Here is an 18,804-nt window from a genome sequence, read left to right on the forward strand (position 1 = left end):
TCAGACACATGACTCACTTCTATACATGACTAAAGCCAACCAGTACTTGTCCTAACAATAAGTACCATCTTTTAAAGTCTTTGGGTATCAAACCCCAACCTTCCCCGATAATAACACAACCTTAGCAAGGTCACACAATCAATCAATAATCAGCTCTGATAAGAATAGGGTGCTTAAGGCATTTAAACCTATGAAGATCTGGGTTCAAATAGATCTTCAGCAACCCATGCTTGCCATAAAAGACGACTATGCTTGTCGTTATAGGCGATTAACGGGATTAGGTAGTCAGGGTTGCTGACTTGATTGAATCATGTTATCATATCCGATTGCGTAGATCGATGCTCATATTATCAATCAGTAGATTGTCTGGTCAAGTCTCGATTTACAGACTGACCGCTGTCATATAGCTACAATATTGGTGAGTATGGCATTAAACAACAACCAAACTTAGGACCCATACCCTGGAATCTTCAAACTGTATAGAAGTGAGTGAGTGAGTGAGTGGGTGGGTGAGTGAGTGAGTGAGTGAGTGAGTGGGTGGGTGAGTGAGTGAGTGAGTGAGTGAGTGAGTGAGTGAGTGAGTGAGTGAGTGAGTGAGTGAGTGAGTGAGTGATCCAGTATTCCAGTTACATTACGGCATGTCAACTTAATGTTGAAGGAAAGCCCGAAGTGATGCAGATGTTTACCACTTTGGTGAAACCCACGAGCACGGGCATGGTGCTGACAAACCTAGAAACATAATTGGGGCCAACCGGGATTCGAACCCACAAACACAGGTTTCTGGCATGCCAAAGGGACACAACTCTGCACAGCCGTGCCCCCCAACTGTAGAGAAGATGTATCGAAGACATATTACATATACATTATTTATTTTCCATATTGTTCTATGGTCGTGTTGGTATCACACAATAACATACAAAATGAGAATGGAGTTCAAATGTAACATCAAAACAATATATGTAAAATATACACAAAATAAACATGAGTTTGACTAGCTGTGGACTGTGTCAATGTATTTCTGGTCAAACCGACTCTTGTAGTTTTTTGCCATATAGATGAAGTAGGTCAGAGCCTCTTTCTCAACAACAGGGATAGTACGGAAATGTCGGGCAACAGCCTGGAAAAAAACAAAATGATATGTGTTAAATTGATAAATGATACAAAGTATTATGGGGCAGTAGATTATTGTAAGTGGCAGGAAATGAATGAAGCGCTCATAAAATGTGACTAGATTATTTTAGGCTTATTAAAGACGTTGGATACCATTGTTCATGTGCATACCAGACGGGCATGTAACGGTGAGTATTTGTAATGCGGTTACGTCCCTTTGACTCGCGGCTAATTGTACTTCCACCAAAATGTTTGCATAAGAACTCATAGAAATGTAAATTTGGGCAAGAGTTACCTCCCCTGATTCATTATTTTAGGGGTGTGCTGTGTTGATTGAAAATAATTTGAATATCCTCTGGTAACATGTTGTTTTTATTTTATAATTTTATTTTACAATGAATAAACATTAGAAATAAGCCAGTTTGAAAAATATCTTGATTTTGTAAAATGCTTTTTCAACTGATGAATCATTTTTTGGGGGAAAATGTGCTTTTTTTAAAGTCAAATGATGTGTGAAATAAAAAATGTTTTGACTAGAATTTTCATTTTTCTGTTTTGTGTCATATCAATACTGTAATATGTCTATTTAAAAACACTCATTTAATAATCAAACTTTAAAATGACCATTTTATTGGCAAAATGATTTTATCATCCAGTGCCTCTAGATGGCGCCACTTATTAAAAAAATGCCATGGTGACTTGGTTTTTTTATTGCGTAATTCTACAAAATGATACCAAACATACCCATTTCTTGAATTTTTTTGGTTTTTTGTATGCAACCTCTTTAAAATGAAAGAATTGGTTCTCAGGCAATTGTTTTTGAAAATATAGTGTGGGCGGGCAGAGTCTTTTTTTGTTTTAGCTGACTGACTGGTTCTCCCTTAGTCCAACTGCTAACAGCTCTGCATCACATTAAGTCAATGGCAATGTATGGGAGTTATGCTAGTCATAGGGTAAGCTTGATTTGTGGAACAATGTGTGGTAAATCCCTATCGAATATGAGCAGTACTCATGGCTTCACTGAAAACGTCCTTTACATTCTGTTGACTCCAAACCACAAGGACCTACTCGCCCTAGAAACTGTAACAATGTGTTACTTAAAGTGTGAGAAATGTACTTACATCAATGTGAATACCAAACTCACAATAGATATGTGTATCCTAGTCACACACAGGAGTCCCAAAGAGGGACAGGTCAGCCGAAATTGCTTAGGCAGAAGGCGACCTCTTAAACACTAAATGCAACAACAACAACAACAACACTACTTACATCAGCTAGTTGTGCTTTGTTGAGGCCAGGACGTGTGGAGATTTTGAAATGGCGCTTGTAACGTCGAAGGGCATTCACAGGCATTTGGAAAAAGTCAATCTGAAACAAAATAATGAAACTACACAATACATCCAAAGGTACAAATGTTACCATCATGATTATCTGCATATATTTGTGAAAATAAATATGAAGAAGTGAAAAAGGGCATTCTGCAACAAAACCTGTTCTGGGCCCCGTTCCACAAAGCGATCTTAGCACTAAGATGATCGTAATTCCCATACTTTAACACAGGCTTACGACAGTCTGACAATAAGATCGCTTTGTGGAACGGCCCCTGATCCCAATCTAAGTGACTCAGTTATCACTCTACTTGCTCAAGTGAGGACGACACCATGAGCTCATGGAACACTGACTTCCCCGTGTTCTGCCGATGCAGCAGCCTTGGGAGATTCTCACAATATTTTACCGACTGACGCATGTTATTTACTCTCAGTGGGACAAGGGGCTCATTTGTGTAGATGGATTTATTTATATAATTATGGGAGTCACTAACTGTCTCAAAAACAGTTTATATCACTGGGACAGCTGCTTCTATTATTGAATGTAAGTAAACATGATTTTCATTGGCCTTACTATCAGTACCCTTCATTGGCTGAAAGTCACAAATGGTCCAATCAGAATCGAGCATACACATTTTTCAAATATAGTAGTCAAAGATGTTTCTGTTTCAAATGAAGCTGGTGTCGGCTCGCAGAATCACTGACCACAAGTTATGTCAGCGATATACAGAATGTGTCTCATGGCCCACCGGAGAGAGACCATGGTGACAGACTGAGGGAAGGCAGGAGTGAGTGAGTGAGTGAGTGAGTGAGTGAGTGAGTGAGTGAGTGAGTGAGTGAGTGAGTGAGTGAGTGAGAGTGAGTGAGTGAGTGAGTGAGTGAGTGAGTGAGTATGGTTTTACGCCGTTCTTAGCAATATTCCAGCAACATCACGGTGGGGGACACCAGAAATGGGCTTCACACATTGTACCCATGTCGCGAATCGAACCCGGGTCTTCGGTGTGACAAGCGAACGCTTTAACCACTAGGCTACCCGACCGCCCCTGGGAAAGGCGGGAAATCTGAGTAAGGTAGAAGTTTTCAGTGAATCTGATTTCATGACTACACGTGGTTGCAGCATGACAGAAAGAAATACTATGACATGTCAGCTTGGAACAAATCATGTGGCACCTAACTCAATTACAAAGGAGCATTCTAATTTTATAACGAGTACCTTGAAGAGACATGCTAACGGCAGTGACCACAAACAAACTGTTGAGGCTAAATATACCGGTATATGACATTGGACGTTGTTGCTGCAACATGTAATATCTGAGAAAGATGCCCTGCGAAAATTCTGTGCAACGCTTAAGTTACTTGTGGACGGGGATTCTGCATCAATAACCTGCATACCATGGGGTTTTAATATTAAAAGTTTAATCTCTCAGAGTGTGGCCCCATAATGAAGATAAGGGTGGAGTACAGGGAATCTATTCTGGACTGGAATCCCCAAAGGGAGATAAGGATGGGGTACAGTGCTTCTATTCTGCCTTGGAATCTCCAAAGGGAGATAAGGGTGGAGTACAGGGCATCTATTCTGCCCTGGAATCCCCAAAGGGAGATAAGGATGGGGTACAGTGCATCTATTCTGCCCTTGAATCCCCAAAGGGAGAAAGGGATGGGGTACCAGAGATCTATTCTGCCCTGGAATCCCATTTGGATCCTCATGTCCTAGTTCCAGGTGAGACATTTCCACATACCTCCGGTACATCATCGTCTCCATCAGGTGATCCCCTGTCGTCCTCACTGTCCTTCCTCTTCCGCTTGCTGCGTACACTCTGGATCATGCTCTTGTGGAAGTCACAGATGTAGATGTGTGACACCTGGAACAGGGGAACCCAACTGGTGAGTCATCACACGTCACACCTCCTTATCACAGGTGAGTCATCACATGTTGGTTACGGGTGAGTCATATATGTCACACCCCTTGATTACAGGTGTGTATCACACATGTCACACCACCTTATTACAGGTGAGTCATCATACTTCACACATGTTGGTTACAGGTGAGTCATATATGTCACTACCCTTGATTACAGGTGTGTATCACACATGTCACACCACCTTATTACAGGTGAGTCATCATACGTCACACATGTTGGTTACAGGTGAGTCATATATGTCACACCCCTTGAATACAGGTGTGCATCACAAATGTCACACCTCTTGATTACAGGTGAGTAGAAATGACTGAAGTTTGCAAGGTTTTCAAATGCAAAACTATGATATTGCCTACTGTATAAAAGAAGTTAGTTTCTATTCTGGACAGAGGCTTAGGTGTGCAAAAGTGTTCACTCTTGTCTCAAGTAACTTTTGATCAAAAACCACATAAAGTGTGATAAAAACAAAAGTAAGCTGTAAATGTTTTCTATTTGAAGCTGACAGCCAAGGAATAACAATTGCCACAAAATCTGTGAGTGGAGTCTCACAGCAAAGAGACACAACTCTACACAGAGTTGCCTCCCTTAGACTACTGGGACAGCAGTGGCAACTTTTTCATGTTTTAATTCTTAATTCTGGTTATTGTGCAATAAACTGAGAAATCATATCAAGATCTATGAACATTACTGATAACTACACGACGTCTGTTTGCTTATGAGCTTACACTGAGGTTTTTGTCCAAACATTTTTTAGCCAACACATTGAGTAATTTCATATACATGTACAATGATTTTTCCAATTGTGCTTTGGAAAGGACTTCTCTATGATAAAACTGTAAAGCTTGCGAAAGCTGCTTTCTCATTGGATGATATCGACTTCTTGTTATTTGTTTCAGTGGTCGGTCAAAGTTCACGAAAGGTCGTTCTGACGTGACCCGTAATGGGATGTCCTCAGATCTTTGTTTAGCAACAGCGAGAACTTAGATCTGATTTTAATGAGATTGGAAGGGAACAGGAGGACAATATTCCAATAATTCTACTGAATGCACATCACTCGATCATAGTGCCAGTGAGCTTGTCGATAAACACTGGACTCATCAATATTACAGTAATATGATGGCGATCTGTAAAAAAATCAAGTCTGGCAAGACAAACCAGTAATTTATATAAAAAGCAACTTCCCATATGGTAGGTGTACAATGACCAAGTCACATGGCCACCCGATCCATTCTGTTGCCTTGTACAACAAACACAGGAAAGAGGGGAAATATTACAACCTGGGGCTAGACAGGAACTGTTTGTGTAACGCAGGAATTTATCTAGACCTGCTCAAGGGCTGATATTCAGTCTGAAGTCTGCAGCACATGACAGTCAAAATTCTGAATAAAAAATGTCCCAATTCCTCAGAATTTACAAAAATGAGAACAGCACTTAGTTTGCAATCATATTTATAAGTGACGTCATCCTATTGTTTCAGGGAGCCTTCATTTTGTAGATATACTTTGAAGGTAACCAAGACCCTTGAAATCCCAGCCAATTTTACAGACTGTGGCGTAAACCAACATCCCTCCACTTCTCATCATGCCACTCACACTGTCATCCCTGGTGAGCTTCAGTTTTCGCTGCTGAACTGTTTTCTGTATGCGCTTGCTGTAACTGGCATTGCCGGCTTGCCGCGTACAACGCTCATTGCTGTCAATCAAGCAACAGATCTGGTCATGACCCCCGCGGCTGTCCTCCTCTGTGCTGAACCCATTTGTACTGCAAAGCAAAATTTACAACATTATTAAGCATGTTAGAAATAAACAAAATTATTTCTTGTTTGACATAGTTTCAAGATGCTAGCGTCAAGAAAGTAGAATCTGGGCATGGCTGCTCACCAGCTACATCCAGACAAAGTTTAGTCAAAACTCCCCCCACAAACTCTACTGTTTGTCAATTGTTACTGCAAAACATGAACACAGGGTTATCACTATCCACCATCACGTGGCATGTTAGACTTTTGTTTGTTCATATAGTAGTGGATATTAACTATAAAAAAAAGCCTTCAAAAGAGATAGGCACTAGGGTCGCTTTATGTCATCAGGAACAATATGACATGTCAAGTTGTGTTGCTAAGGAAACTAAAAAAATCAATTTATAAAAATCCTAAACTATCAAGAGGCACCAGTTCACCATTAGACCTATCTATGTGCCAAGTTTGGTGAATAAATATCATTTTTCAAGACCGGAAAGGAGCACTACCTACACAATTTCCAATCTAAGTCAAAGTCGTTGCCGGGGGCATGGGTGGCCAAGTCATCTAAGGCGCCGCGATTCGCTGTGCAGAGATGCGTCCCTTGGACACGCCAGAAACCTATGATTGTGGGTTTGAATCCTGGTTTGCCCCGATTATGTTTCTAGGTTTGTCAGCACCATACCCGTGCTCGTGGGTTTCACCTAAGTGGTAAACGTCTGAGACCTGCATCACTTTGGGCTTTCCTCCCACATGAAGCTGACACGCCGTGATATAACTGGAATACTGTTAAAAGCGGCGTTTAACCCAACCCACTCTCTCAAAGTCGTTGCCATGGTAACTCGAAAAATAAAATTCCCAAACTATCAATTGGCACCACTTCACCACCATATCAATGTTGCAAGTTTGATTAGTATATCTCTCATGGTTTTTTAGTTCTTCTCCAGAAACGAAACATGGCGGAAGGACAGGCGGAAGGACAGCACCCATTCCTATATCCCCCTTTAACTTCATGGCAGGATACAAATGATTAAATGTGAAATTATTACACACAAAGGCCCCTTCTCTGGCAAAAAGAAATTTGCAACACCAATTCTTGAACTAGTCTTGATAAGTATCTTTTAGGAATGCTAACTCAGCATTCCCGTTTACTGGTAATAACCAGATTTTTACTGGTAAAATTAGGCTTGGACTGATGATTCATGTGACTGCCGGTCCATGTGGACCGGCAAATAAATTACCTCATAAATCTATTTTGCTGAACAAAACATCGGTGATATTCATATAAGCACATTTTTCGAACAAAGTCAGTTTGTCTGTTACCATCAGGGTTTCCACTTGTCTATTTCTAGGTTAAATATCCATTTGTAGCGCCTGTCTCGAAATATTTTTTTAAAAATAAGGAGGAGATTGTGAGTGAAGTAAGTGTGAATGACGTATAGATCTAACTAAGTTACTTCAGAGATGACATCTTTGCACTAAACATGATGTTGAAAGAATTAAAAATAATTTTCATACTTTTTTTTTATTTGTTGAAAGTTGGGACTGGCAACTGGCAAAAGTTAGGGGGGACTGTTAATTTTTAGATTGAAAGTACAAATTGAAAGTCCCGGTGGACTGGCAGGTTCAAAAGCCAGCGGGAACCCTGTAACTTCAGTCAGTTTCTGAGAAAACTTGTCCCCATTGCAGACACTATGCAAATAACATAGATCAAAGGCTGTGGTCAAAATCTAAAAACAAGCAGCAAGGGAAACAAATAATTTAATTTAACCAATTTTCGAACACAGTCTTGAAAACTATCTCATAGATAAGCCTGCAAACTGTCATCCAAGAAACATCAGTAGTTTCTAAGAAAACTTGTCCCCATTTCAGTTAAAAAGCACAGAGCAAGGGCCATAACTCCAAAAAAATTAATTTTACACATCAATTTTCAAACTCATTTAAAGTCATGACCAGTAATATCAGTGTGTAATATTTCTCTAACCTTTATAGTTATAGAGAAAACTTGTCCCCATTGCAGAAAATATGCAAGTTGAAAAGCATGGAACAAGGGATATAACTCTGTAAGAAAATAATTTACGTTTAGTTAACTCTCTTGCCTCGGGTAGATGTATTGAGGTAGAACTCCATTGCAGCTAAAGATTTACCTTAACGGTTTGAATTTGTTTGTATCAACACATTAACTGCAGGGCTTAGCTGTTCTTCAGAATAAACTGACCCGTGTGAAGATCCAGGGAAGATAAGGTCTTCAGCAACCTATGCTAGCCGTAAAAGGCGACTAAGCTTGTCTTAAGAGGCGACTCACAGGATTGGATGGTCAGCCCCCGCTGACTTGGTTGATGCATGTTATCGTATTGCAATTACGTGGATCGGTGCTCATGATGTCAATCACTGGATTGTCTGGTCCAGACTCAATTAATTTACAGACTTCATATATCATCATATATCTGGAATATTGCTGAGTGCAGCGTTAAACAAAAAAACAAAAACAAATCAGAATAAACTTGTTTTGCAGGAAAGGTTGATCTCACGGCTGATTTTTTTGTTATTATTGTTAAAATACGCATGTATCTATCTGTCATGCAGCACTAGGGGCTTCATCATTAATATATTTTTTTAAATAACCTGTGTACAATGGAGCCACTTAAAACCTATTCAACTGTGGTGTCAGTCAATCATCCAGCCAGAACAGAACTATCCATGAAGAAATTTTATTTTCATGTTTCGAATAAGATATGCACATTTAGTGGAGATTGAGCCACAAGAGATAAGGCTCTGTTTGCCTTCCTTGACAGGCCTCAAACAATACATATCTGTTCGGCTGAATATGTGTTCTGTGTGTCTTGTACCACCCTGACATTCGATGCAAGGTTAATCATGAATCACATGAAATCAGTTGGAACCACTTCACTCTCAATCAGGCGAAAGGACTTTTCGTTTTGACATCAGCGAAAAGTTTGGGAAACCCATCCCTTCACTCCGGGCTATTTGCTCTGTAACTATTAATGCCTGAATTCAGTTATAATGGCAATAAAGAAGTACCGCTTAGCCACGCATAAAATCACAGGTGGCATTTCCGAAGGACTAAGAAATACAGACCATCTTAAATTCATCGTCTCGGAGATGGACACTGACTCCCAAAGCCAACACGGAGGCAGAAATGTCGAGGAAATTTATTCACGTCAGCAGATGTCTAGAGCGCATTTGCTTACCTCATAATGTCAGACACTTCACCACTGCACTGTCTAGGAGCCGCGAATCAAGCTCTAATCTCCCGGTTTCTGATGTAATGCCAGCTAGACTGCAAGTCACCGTCAGAATCTACCCACAGAACAACGAAGCGAGTGAAATGGCGGCGTGTTTTCGTGTTGATCAGCGAGGTCAGAGGTCGCATGACGTAGTTGTCATATATGGACTTGGCCACGCCCATTCGTAAATCGTAAACACTGTCGATAGAGAAAATGAATCACGGTATACGTGGATAATAGAGTCTGAAATCATTAAAATACAAATAAATATGAAAGATATATACCGATTTATTTGAACTTAAGACTGGATTACATCTGTCATTGTTTAAAACTTGATTTATTTGGCTACAAGTTTTGGACATGGACGCTTCTTTCTGTCAATCACGACCGACGAGAGACATTCGGTACTACTAGTTGTACAACTACATTTTGACAGCTTTATTAAACCGTCTGTTGGAACATCAAGTAGTGCACAAAATAGATTTTTATTAGGCTGTGAACTCTTATGAGCAGGAAAGAACATGTGAAGATAGCATCAAATGTAAGTTACACAGCCTAGTGCACTGTAAATATAGACCGCTTACAATGGCACATTGATTCCTTTCTCAATGTATTTTATGCAAACCACCCTGTTTAGAATTGTAATATTGATATTTTATTTTTCATCCTATTAATTCAATTTCAATTAAGGACGTTATAAACACGTTAATGTTCGAAAGATGCGTGGAAACAAACTGTAATATCAAACTACAGAAAGGCCGAACAGAAACACTGAGGACTGTTTGAACCTATATATATTATTTCATAATCTTCTTAATATTCACAAATACTCATAGCATTTATTAAACCAGCTATAGAAACTAACAGTATTAGCCAACTAGTCCTTATAATTATAACATATAGCAAAACCCCTAAAAATGGCAAATTTCTACTAGTCCTTATGACACCTTAAAGTAACCATCGGGCAGTTTGGCAAGAACTATAGGACCAGTGCCAATTTCTAACGCTGTTAAACCTGAATAATAATATCTTGATATCACACTGAGTAGATATGTTTCGTTGTATATGCGTTCTGGAGCATGTGTTAGGTATATTTATATTTCTCTACTTTTAATTATACGAGCATATTGCTGACCAAGCCATGTTCCCAGCTGCCTCGAAACAGTTATATTACAGATGAATACCGTTGACAAAATCAACTGGTGATAGTGCGTCGTGAGGTAATGCGTACCTAGCGGTATACATCTCACAATGTGCATCATGTGATCATTTGCCGAGTTGTTTATTTGTCAAGCCGCCTTCTTTATTATGCAAAAACGTCATTCAAATGGATGTTTCTCATTGGTTCATATGTGCGGCTAATCCAAATTTCAGCCAATCGCAGCGTTTAGACGCCAAAGTAGCCGTGAGTCTTTAGCGGAATAAGTAGCGTGGGTTATAGTTGCAGTAGATAGCAGTGTACGGTACAAGGCTGAATTGTAAGTGTTTAAACTTATATTCTTTTTACATTTTACTTGGAAAAAGTTATTTATGCATTAGCCTAATATGTCTTCTATAGGATGCAGGTTTGTTTCTGACATGTTATCAAGTTTGTAATGATGCTATTCGTATTTTTGAGAGCTTGCCATCATGCCCTATATAGATTGCATATGAGCGCCATGTCTGCCTGGCTATGCTGTGGCTATAGGCGGGGAAGGACTTGACAATTTAAAGGTTTTCGAAGTTAAAATCAACATCGCATTATGATCTAACGACATGGATGTGATCTCACATCATTTATCTGTAATTCTGTTAATTTTGAGAGTTGTGCGTTGTGTTTTAACCGAGGTTGAGCTCGATTTCCAGACAAGCCCTTTGTCATTACGTAGCGATATTGCGGCCATATAGGCGATCGTTCAACAAGACCTGAACATAGTGAAGCCGTTTGCTCTAGTAATACTCACTGTATATAACATATAGCCCAGCATAGTAGGAACGATGATGAAGTTTAAACTTCGGGGAACACTAATGTCAGGAACATTTTCCGAACCGAGATCACCCTGGGATGATTTTAAAAGGGACTTTCATTCATGGGAATGGAATTTGACATTGGAGAGGTGAGTTTTGGGGTCGTTGTTTGAGGTTGGACGAGCGGCCATGACGGATTTTGCTCTAACATAGGATTTTGCTATTGCCATTCGTTTAGTATGGGGAATGATAGAGTATAGAAGGTATCGGCGATGGTGGTTTAACATACCCAAAATGACTTAAACTTATAAGGATTTGCAATTTTTCGATTTTTCTAGATCAGAATCGAGTAGTCTCTTTGTCTGCAGAGGCGGTCTGATCTAGTTACAAAAGAAATGGCGGTTTTGAACAAGAAGGGCCCAATGTCTGACAGAACGACAGCCTATGCTATACGCGCCATAGGACAAATGCCACATTCACAATGTACAATAGTATAGCTATAATGGAGATTTTGTCAGCTTGTTTCTCGACATATCCTGTTGGTTTTAAATTATGATAATGAAATTTATGTTTAAAATAAGAGAAAATTTAGTCGTCATTTGACCTACATTAATGCATAAATGTTTTTGCAGCTGTCATTTCGTCTTTTGTCATAAAGTTTATGAATGCACTTTTGCATGTGTCACTTGTCAGTGGATCTCTTCTAATATTTTTGGGAGAATAACTGTTACTTGACATAAAAGGATATTTTGGTTTTTTTCTTTGGCCCTGTTTGTTAATTTTCGAAATATGTCCCTGATCCAAAAGAATAATAATGTTTAACTTGCTAATTTTTTTATTTTCTAAAAATGTTTGAAGAAAAAGTCTGTGTATTATGTGCATATGTTATCAGTCTTTATTGTTCTCAGGTTACGTAATAAAATATAATAATGTCCAGACTGGTCTCAATTATGTATATTAATAATATTACACAAAGAAACCCGTAATTATGAAAATTCATATTGAAATTATTTTTCATATATTTAACGCACCAATAATTAAAAAATAATTTGATTTAAATAATTTCTTGGCTCTCTTCGCATACTCTTTTAAAAAAATTTTTTAAAAATTGTTTTTGTTTATTATTTTTAACTGAATGTAGAAAATATGTATCTGGAAGCTGTGATTCTTGGGTTGGTTCACCAGACTGATCTGTTGATATTTTTAACTGTCGATCTTGCAAGAGAAAAAAAGTCTTTGTTGCACAAATAATTTTGGAAGTTGTTTTCAGAGCGACTTCTGTCTCCATGCCCAAGTGATGCATTTTTAGAGTTTTTATCTGTTATTTACACACTAAGTTTGAGATAGAACAATGTATGCACCTTTGCCGATATTATTGATGAAGTCATGTTATGATGGTGCTTCGAGTCATCAGTTACATCACTCATTTTTTTCCCTCTCAATTTGTTTGACGTGATCAATCTTGTCTACTATAACAAGTAATATGAGATATTATTATCAGTTTAGTCATGTGTGCCTGTCTCATATTTATCTTCTGGGTTCTCAAATATGCACTGACGTGATATAGCTGGAATATTGCTAAAAGTGGCATAAAATCATACTCAAATCTAGGTTTTTAGATCATCTGACATATGATTAGCCAATAACATGTGGTTGTTTAGTAAAACCTACATTTAACTTGTTGCTCCGAATGTACTTTATTAAATCACGGTTGATGTTTGTCTGTGCCTTTGACACTGACAACACTCAGATTTAATAGGTAATTGTCAACTAAAATGTTATGTTCTAATGAATTATTTTGCAATGGATTCCAATTCAGTAAATTGCAATAAGAAATGAATTCTTTCTTATTATACTATTGGTCTTTTACAGAATTGTTGACTGCTGCTTGAATAATCATGGGTCGTAAAGATTCGAACAAACCACGTGGGCGTATGTCCTCATACGCATTCTTCGTGCAGACATGCCGTGAAGAGCACAAGAAGAAGCACCCTGGCGAGTCTGTAGTATTCACTGAGTTCACAAAGAAGTGTGCTGAGAAATGGAAGGTAATTCAACTTTTCTTAACAATCTTAATGATACGTCATTTTGTTGCCTGGTATATGCAGTGGTGAGAATCTTCTGAGGATCCGGACATTTCCAGGAATTTTAGTGACCACAAATTTGTTAAAATCTCATGGCTAGCCCCTAAACACCCCCAAATTATAGACCACGCTCCATTGCAAAGAAGTTTCAGCTGAAAAGGAAAATCTCTATTCTCATCCCTGTATATGCATACTTATCTCTTAACTTCTGACGTTTCTTCACAACATAATTGATATCCTGTTGGCTAATGGTTTTCCTGTTAAGACGTTGATGCCGGTTTGCATATTTGAGTTTTTGAATCTGTGCTCTATATTTGATATAAGTTGGAAATTCACTGTTTTAAAAGTATAGAGTAAATAAATTACAAAATTGTAATTTGTTTTTATTTTTGTCATGGGTAGGATGTATAAAATCTTTTTAAAAAACATGTCTACAGAAGCATGACTTAATTTGAACGTTTGTTTTCAGAAAATGGAACCTAGTGATAAGAAAAGGTTTGAGTCGATGGCTGATAAAGATAAGGTTCGCTATGAGCATGAAATGAAGAGCTATCAACCCCCAAAGGGAGAGAAGGCAAAGAAGAAGAGGAAGTCCAAGGACCCTAATGCCCCCAAGAGAGCACTGTAAGAATGCCAGTCATAATTTATTTCTTGCAGTGTTGGAAATGACCAGAAATGTTTTGTTTTGATTAGCATTTTTCTATTTTTATCAATAAAATGAAATTGCAATATTAATTTATTGTTTTGCAGTGTTTTAAAAATTGTATGGAAGTTAAGGAATATTTGTTATTTTTTTGATTGTTTCACTTTTAAATATGATGTGTGTAATTTCAGGCTGGTACACAAAGGTTAATTTGCTGCGCTATGTGCATCTATTTCATACTATGCCTTTTATCCCCCGCCAGTGGGGCGGGGATATAGGAACAAAATTCTTCCGTCCACTTCTCAAAGGGGGACAAAGTTTTCTCCATTAATATTTAAGTTAGAGAAATGAAATTTTATACACTGATATTACTGGTCATGATCTTAGGCTTAAAATTTAAAAGAATTGGTTCTCAGGCTATGACTTTTTGAAAATATAGTGCGGGCAGGCGGGTGTTTTTTTCGTGTGGTGGGTGTTTTGAAACTTGTATGTAACCAAATAAACAGTTGTGTACCATCAACCTGGGAAAGAGCCTCCTTACTAAAATAAGCATACAAACTCCTATTGCCGCCATGACCATAACACAAGATTTGCAGTAGAGCAGTGTGCATGTAAAGGGAAGTAACTGTGTGCTATATTGGATCGCATTGTTAATGTTAATAAGTATTACAAAAAAAATAATAATTTGAAAATGGAAATTTAAAAAAATGTGCGGCTGACTTTATGATGATGCGGGCGGAGGTATGGCCCTTGCTCCATGCTTTTCAACTTGGTGCAACTTTCTCAGAAACTATTGATGTTACATGAATGACAATTTGCATGCTAATCTAGGTGATACTTGTCGAGACTGTTTGAATGTTGGTCCTGTAAGTTATTTTTTTCTAGAGTTATTTCCCTTAGTACATGTTTTGATTTTGAGCATACAGTTACAGCCAATGAGCCATATTATTTTACAAATGGCAAAGTGTCTGCAAAGGGGACAAGTTTTCTTAGAAACTACTGAAGTTAGCTTATCTAAGAGATGCTTATCAAGGCTGAGTTTGAGAATTGGTGCCTTTTGTGTGTATTATTTTCACATGGAGTGTCCCTAGTGCCTATCTCTTCTTAAGGCTTTTTAGTTAATATTCACAACTTTCGGGACAATTCTAATGTGCTCCATGGCGCAGGATAGTGATGACACTTGAATAAATATCCAATCTGTATTCCAGGTCTGCTTTCTTTTTCTTCTGTGGAGAAGAAAGATCAAAGGTTAAGGAAGACCAACCCGGCCTGTCTGTGTCCGAAGTGGCCAAAGCATTAGGGAAGCGGTGGGAGGTCTGCAAAGATAAACCCAAATATGAGAAAATGGCGAAGAAGGACAAGGAACGATATGAAGTTGTAAGTCATTAATCATCCGCAAACAGTTGCCTTTATACAGCAGTTTACTAGTGTCATAATATGATAACAGAGCACCTGGTCATAAGATTGCACTGCTGACAATATGTTGTTTGTGTGTCTTTTATTTCAGTACTCCTAGCGTGTAGGGTCGGAGGGGATAACTGTATGGGCTTGATTTCACATATAAGTCACACTGTTACATCTTCTGTATAAGAGAACACGTGAAAATCTGGGTTCGAATAGGTCTTCAGCAACCCATGCTTGTCGTAAGAGGCGACGAATGGGATCAGGTGGTCAGACTCGCTGACTTGGTTGATTGGTTTCATGATGTCAATCACTGGATTGTCTGGCCCAGACTTGATTATTTACAGACCATCGTCATATGGCTCCAATATTGCCTAAATGCAGCATTTAAAAAAACCAACCCATCAAAGTGTATAAAAGAAATGCAAAGTTCATCCCCATTTCATCTTATCTCCTGTTTGGTAAAGGTGTTGTGAATCATATCACAAATTTTATTTTAAAACATCACTAGTAATTGAGGCTAGTTATTGGCCTTGCATATTCAACCAATTAATAATCAGCTTGGGAGTAGGTTGATATTTTTTTTTTCCCCAAGAGGACAGAATCAGTTACCGCAGTAGCCATATTGAAAAACCTATTTTGGTCCCTTTTCAGCCTTTTTTTCCCCCCAAGTGAATGAAAGTTGGTACGTTGGATTGAATATGTGTTCCATTTTTGGGGGCGATATAAATTTTGACGTTTGACCATACTGGATGCAGAAACTTCTTATGGCAATTATTCAGCCATCTATGTTCAAAATTGTTTGCAATTTGGTATATGTGTAGTTGTTGCGGGTCTCAACACATATGTCCCACGTTTTTGTGATATTTTATGTGTTGACCTTTATTTTCCCTTAACACTTAAACACTGCTCCTGAATGTCTGTTGACAATTGAAAATTAACTTCATATTCAGCTGAGCTACATGGGTGCACCCTCAATCTTGGGTTGGCATCTTTGAGTGATCTGGATCCCTCGTCACTCGATCATCATGAATGTCCTCTTAAGATATTATCTTGGTTTTTCAGGAAATCACTGCCTACAGGAGTAAAGATAAGCCTGGCGCGTCCCCAGCGAAGAAGCCCAAGCCTGCTGTGGAGGAGGTAGAGGAGGAAGAAGAAGAGGAGGAGGAGGAAGAAGAAGAGGAGGAAGAGGATGATGATGAGGACGAGGACTGAGAACTCAATGTTGGACATTATTCATCATGTCATGATCATCTCATTGACCAATCGGTGACCTTTTTATCCATCATCGTCTACCGTTTTACCAGCCCCATTTTTGCCATGAACGTTTTGCTGCTGGAATCGGATGCCCTTAAGGAGGAGCTCACATGTATACATTTTCGAAGAAAATGGAGAAATATAGGTCTTAGACACCCACCTTGTCTTTTACTGATGACGAAAATTTTATGATTTAATGAATGGTTGGTGTTTAAAATCAAAAGAATTTTATAGCTGTGTGCTGCAACACAATTTTGTGCATTTTAAGTTGTGTAATTTGAGTAATTACATAGTTAATATGTATATGTAGATAGCATTTGAGTATGTTTTGTAAATTTGCTTCAAAAAGCAAGGTTCCTGGTGTTTAAAATGTACTCACACTCGGTGGCATGTGAAAATATGTGCTATAACAGAAAGAGGAGTGCTAACTAATTGGTCGTGATTACTACATTTTAAAAGTTGTTTTCAAACAACAGTTTTATTACTTGCTCATGTTGGTGATATTTATGTTAATATGATGGAGTTATGAAAGTTTCAAGACATGTAGTTGGAATGCATTCAATAATGCTGCAATCTGTCACTCATTTACCAAATACTATACCTGCATCAAACATAAGACAACTTCCTCTGCATTTCTCATTCGGTGAACCTAACCATAGGTTGGAATCATGCAGACACTATGCTCATCTTACCGATTTGAGTCAATGATTAAATCATCGTTTCTGTGTCATTGTTATCATTTTAAATTAATATAAAGTTGCCATCCTGTTACAGTTTCCATATTTGGGAACATGTCTAGATGTTCAGTGTCTACTTGCCTACTGTGTTACTCAACAGTGCTACTTTACGGTGTTCTCGTAGGATGTGTTCCCTGCAGCTTGTCACAATAGGTCTGTACAAATGTGTCAGAGTAGCACTTGCATCTTTTGTAACCGTAGGAATAAAAATAATAAACATTTTGAGCAAAACCATACTTCTGTCATTGATTTTTGTTGTTCGTTTTTGTCTTAATTATGATGGACTTGGATGGAGATATATAAATTTACTGTCCTCTCACCCAGGGAAGAATTGGTCCCAGTTTCCTATGCTTGTCATACATCTGATCAAAAAGGACAATGTGACTGTATTTTACATGGCCAACAGCATGTCGATCGTGGAGCAGCTATGGTCTTGCTGTAAGCCACCGGTTGCCGTGTCCCGACTGTTGTCAGTCAGGCCGAGGATAAGTGTTCATGCTGTAAGCCTCTGGTTGACATGTCCTGACTGTTGTCAATCATGCCGAGGATAAGTGTTCATGCTGTAAGCCTCTTGTTGACTTGTCCTGACTGTTGTCAATCATGCCAAGGATAAGTGTTCATGCTGTAAGCCTCTTGTTGACTTGTCCTGACTGTTGTCAATCATGCCAAGGATAAGTGTTCATGCTGTAAGCTGCTGGTTGACTTGTCCTGACTGTTGTCAATCATGCCAAGGATAAGTGTTCATGCTGTAAGCCTCTTGTTGACTTGTCCTGACTGTTGTCAATCATGCCAAGGATAAGTGTTCATGCTGTAAGCCTCTTGTTGACTTGTCCTGACTGTTGTTAATCATGCCGAGAATAAGTGTTCATGCTGTAAGCCTCTGGTTGACTTGTCCTGACTGTTGTCAATCATGCCGAGAATAAGTGTTCATGCTGTAAGCTGCTGGTTGACTTGTCCTGACTGTTGTCAGTCAGGCCGAGGATAAGTGTTCATGCTGTAAGCTGCTGGTTGACTTGTCCTGACTGTTGTCAATCATGCCGAGAATAAGTGTTCATGCTGTAAGCTGCTGGTTGACGTGTCCTGACTGTTGTCAATCATGCCGAGGATAAGTGGTCAGACTGTAAGCCTCTGGTTGACTTGTCCTGACTGTTGTCAATCATGCCGAGAATAAGTGTTCATGCTGTAAGCCTCTTGTTGACTTGTCCTGACTGTTGTCAATCATGCCAAGGATAAGTGTTCATGCTGTAAGCCTCTTGTTGACTTGTCCTGACTGTTGTCAATCATGCCAAGGATAAGTGTTCATGCTGTAAGCCTCTTGTTGACTTGTCCTGACTGTTGTCAATCATGCCAAGGATAAGTGTTCATGCTGTAAGCTGCTGGTTGACTTGTCCTGAC

General features: G+C 38.8%; 2 protein-coding genes across 2 annotated transcripts; one reads left to right on the forward strand and one right to left on the reverse strand.

Annotated features, from left to right (window-relative positions):
• Positions 1-852: 852 nt before the first annotated feature.
• Positions 853-9,480, reverse strand: LOC124133701 (histone deacetylase complex subunit SAP30L-like). Its single transcript, XM_046498184.2, has 5 exons — positions 9,305-9,480; positions 5,950-6,118; positions 4,178-4,300; positions 2,380-2,478; positions 853-1,117 (listed from the first exon to the last, which is right to left on the reverse strand). Exons 1-5 carry the CDS (start codon positions 9,307-9,309, stop codon positions 992-994), a joined length of 522 nt encoding a protein of 173 aa, XP_046354140.1. The 5' UTR covers positions 9,310-9,480; the 3' UTR covers positions 853-991.
• A 1,186-nt stretch (positions 9,481-10,666) lies between these two features.
• Positions 10,667-17,640, forward strand: LOC124133706 (high mobility group protein B1-like). The gene is made up of 5 exons (XM_046498189.2): positions 10,667-10,818; positions 13,160-13,335; positions 13,841-13,995; positions 15,223-15,391; positions 16,481-17,640. Exons 2-5 carry the CDS (start codon positions 13,186-13,188, stop codon positions 16,628-16,630), a joined length of 624 nt encoding a protein of 207 aa, XP_046354145.1. The 5' UTR covers positions 10,667-10,818; positions 13,160-13,185; the 3' UTR covers positions 16,631-17,640.
• Positions 17,641-18,804: the final 1,164 nt, after the last annotated feature.

This window comes from Haliotis rufescens, unplaced genomic scaffold, assembly GCF_023055435.1.
Source record: "Haliotis rufescens isolate VD_foot unplaced genomic scaffold, xgHalRufe1.0.p SCAF_7, whole genome shotgun sequence".
Classification (NCBI taxonomy): Eukaryota; Metazoa; Mollusca; class Gastropoda; order Lepetellida; family Haliotidae; genus Haliotis; species Haliotis rufescens.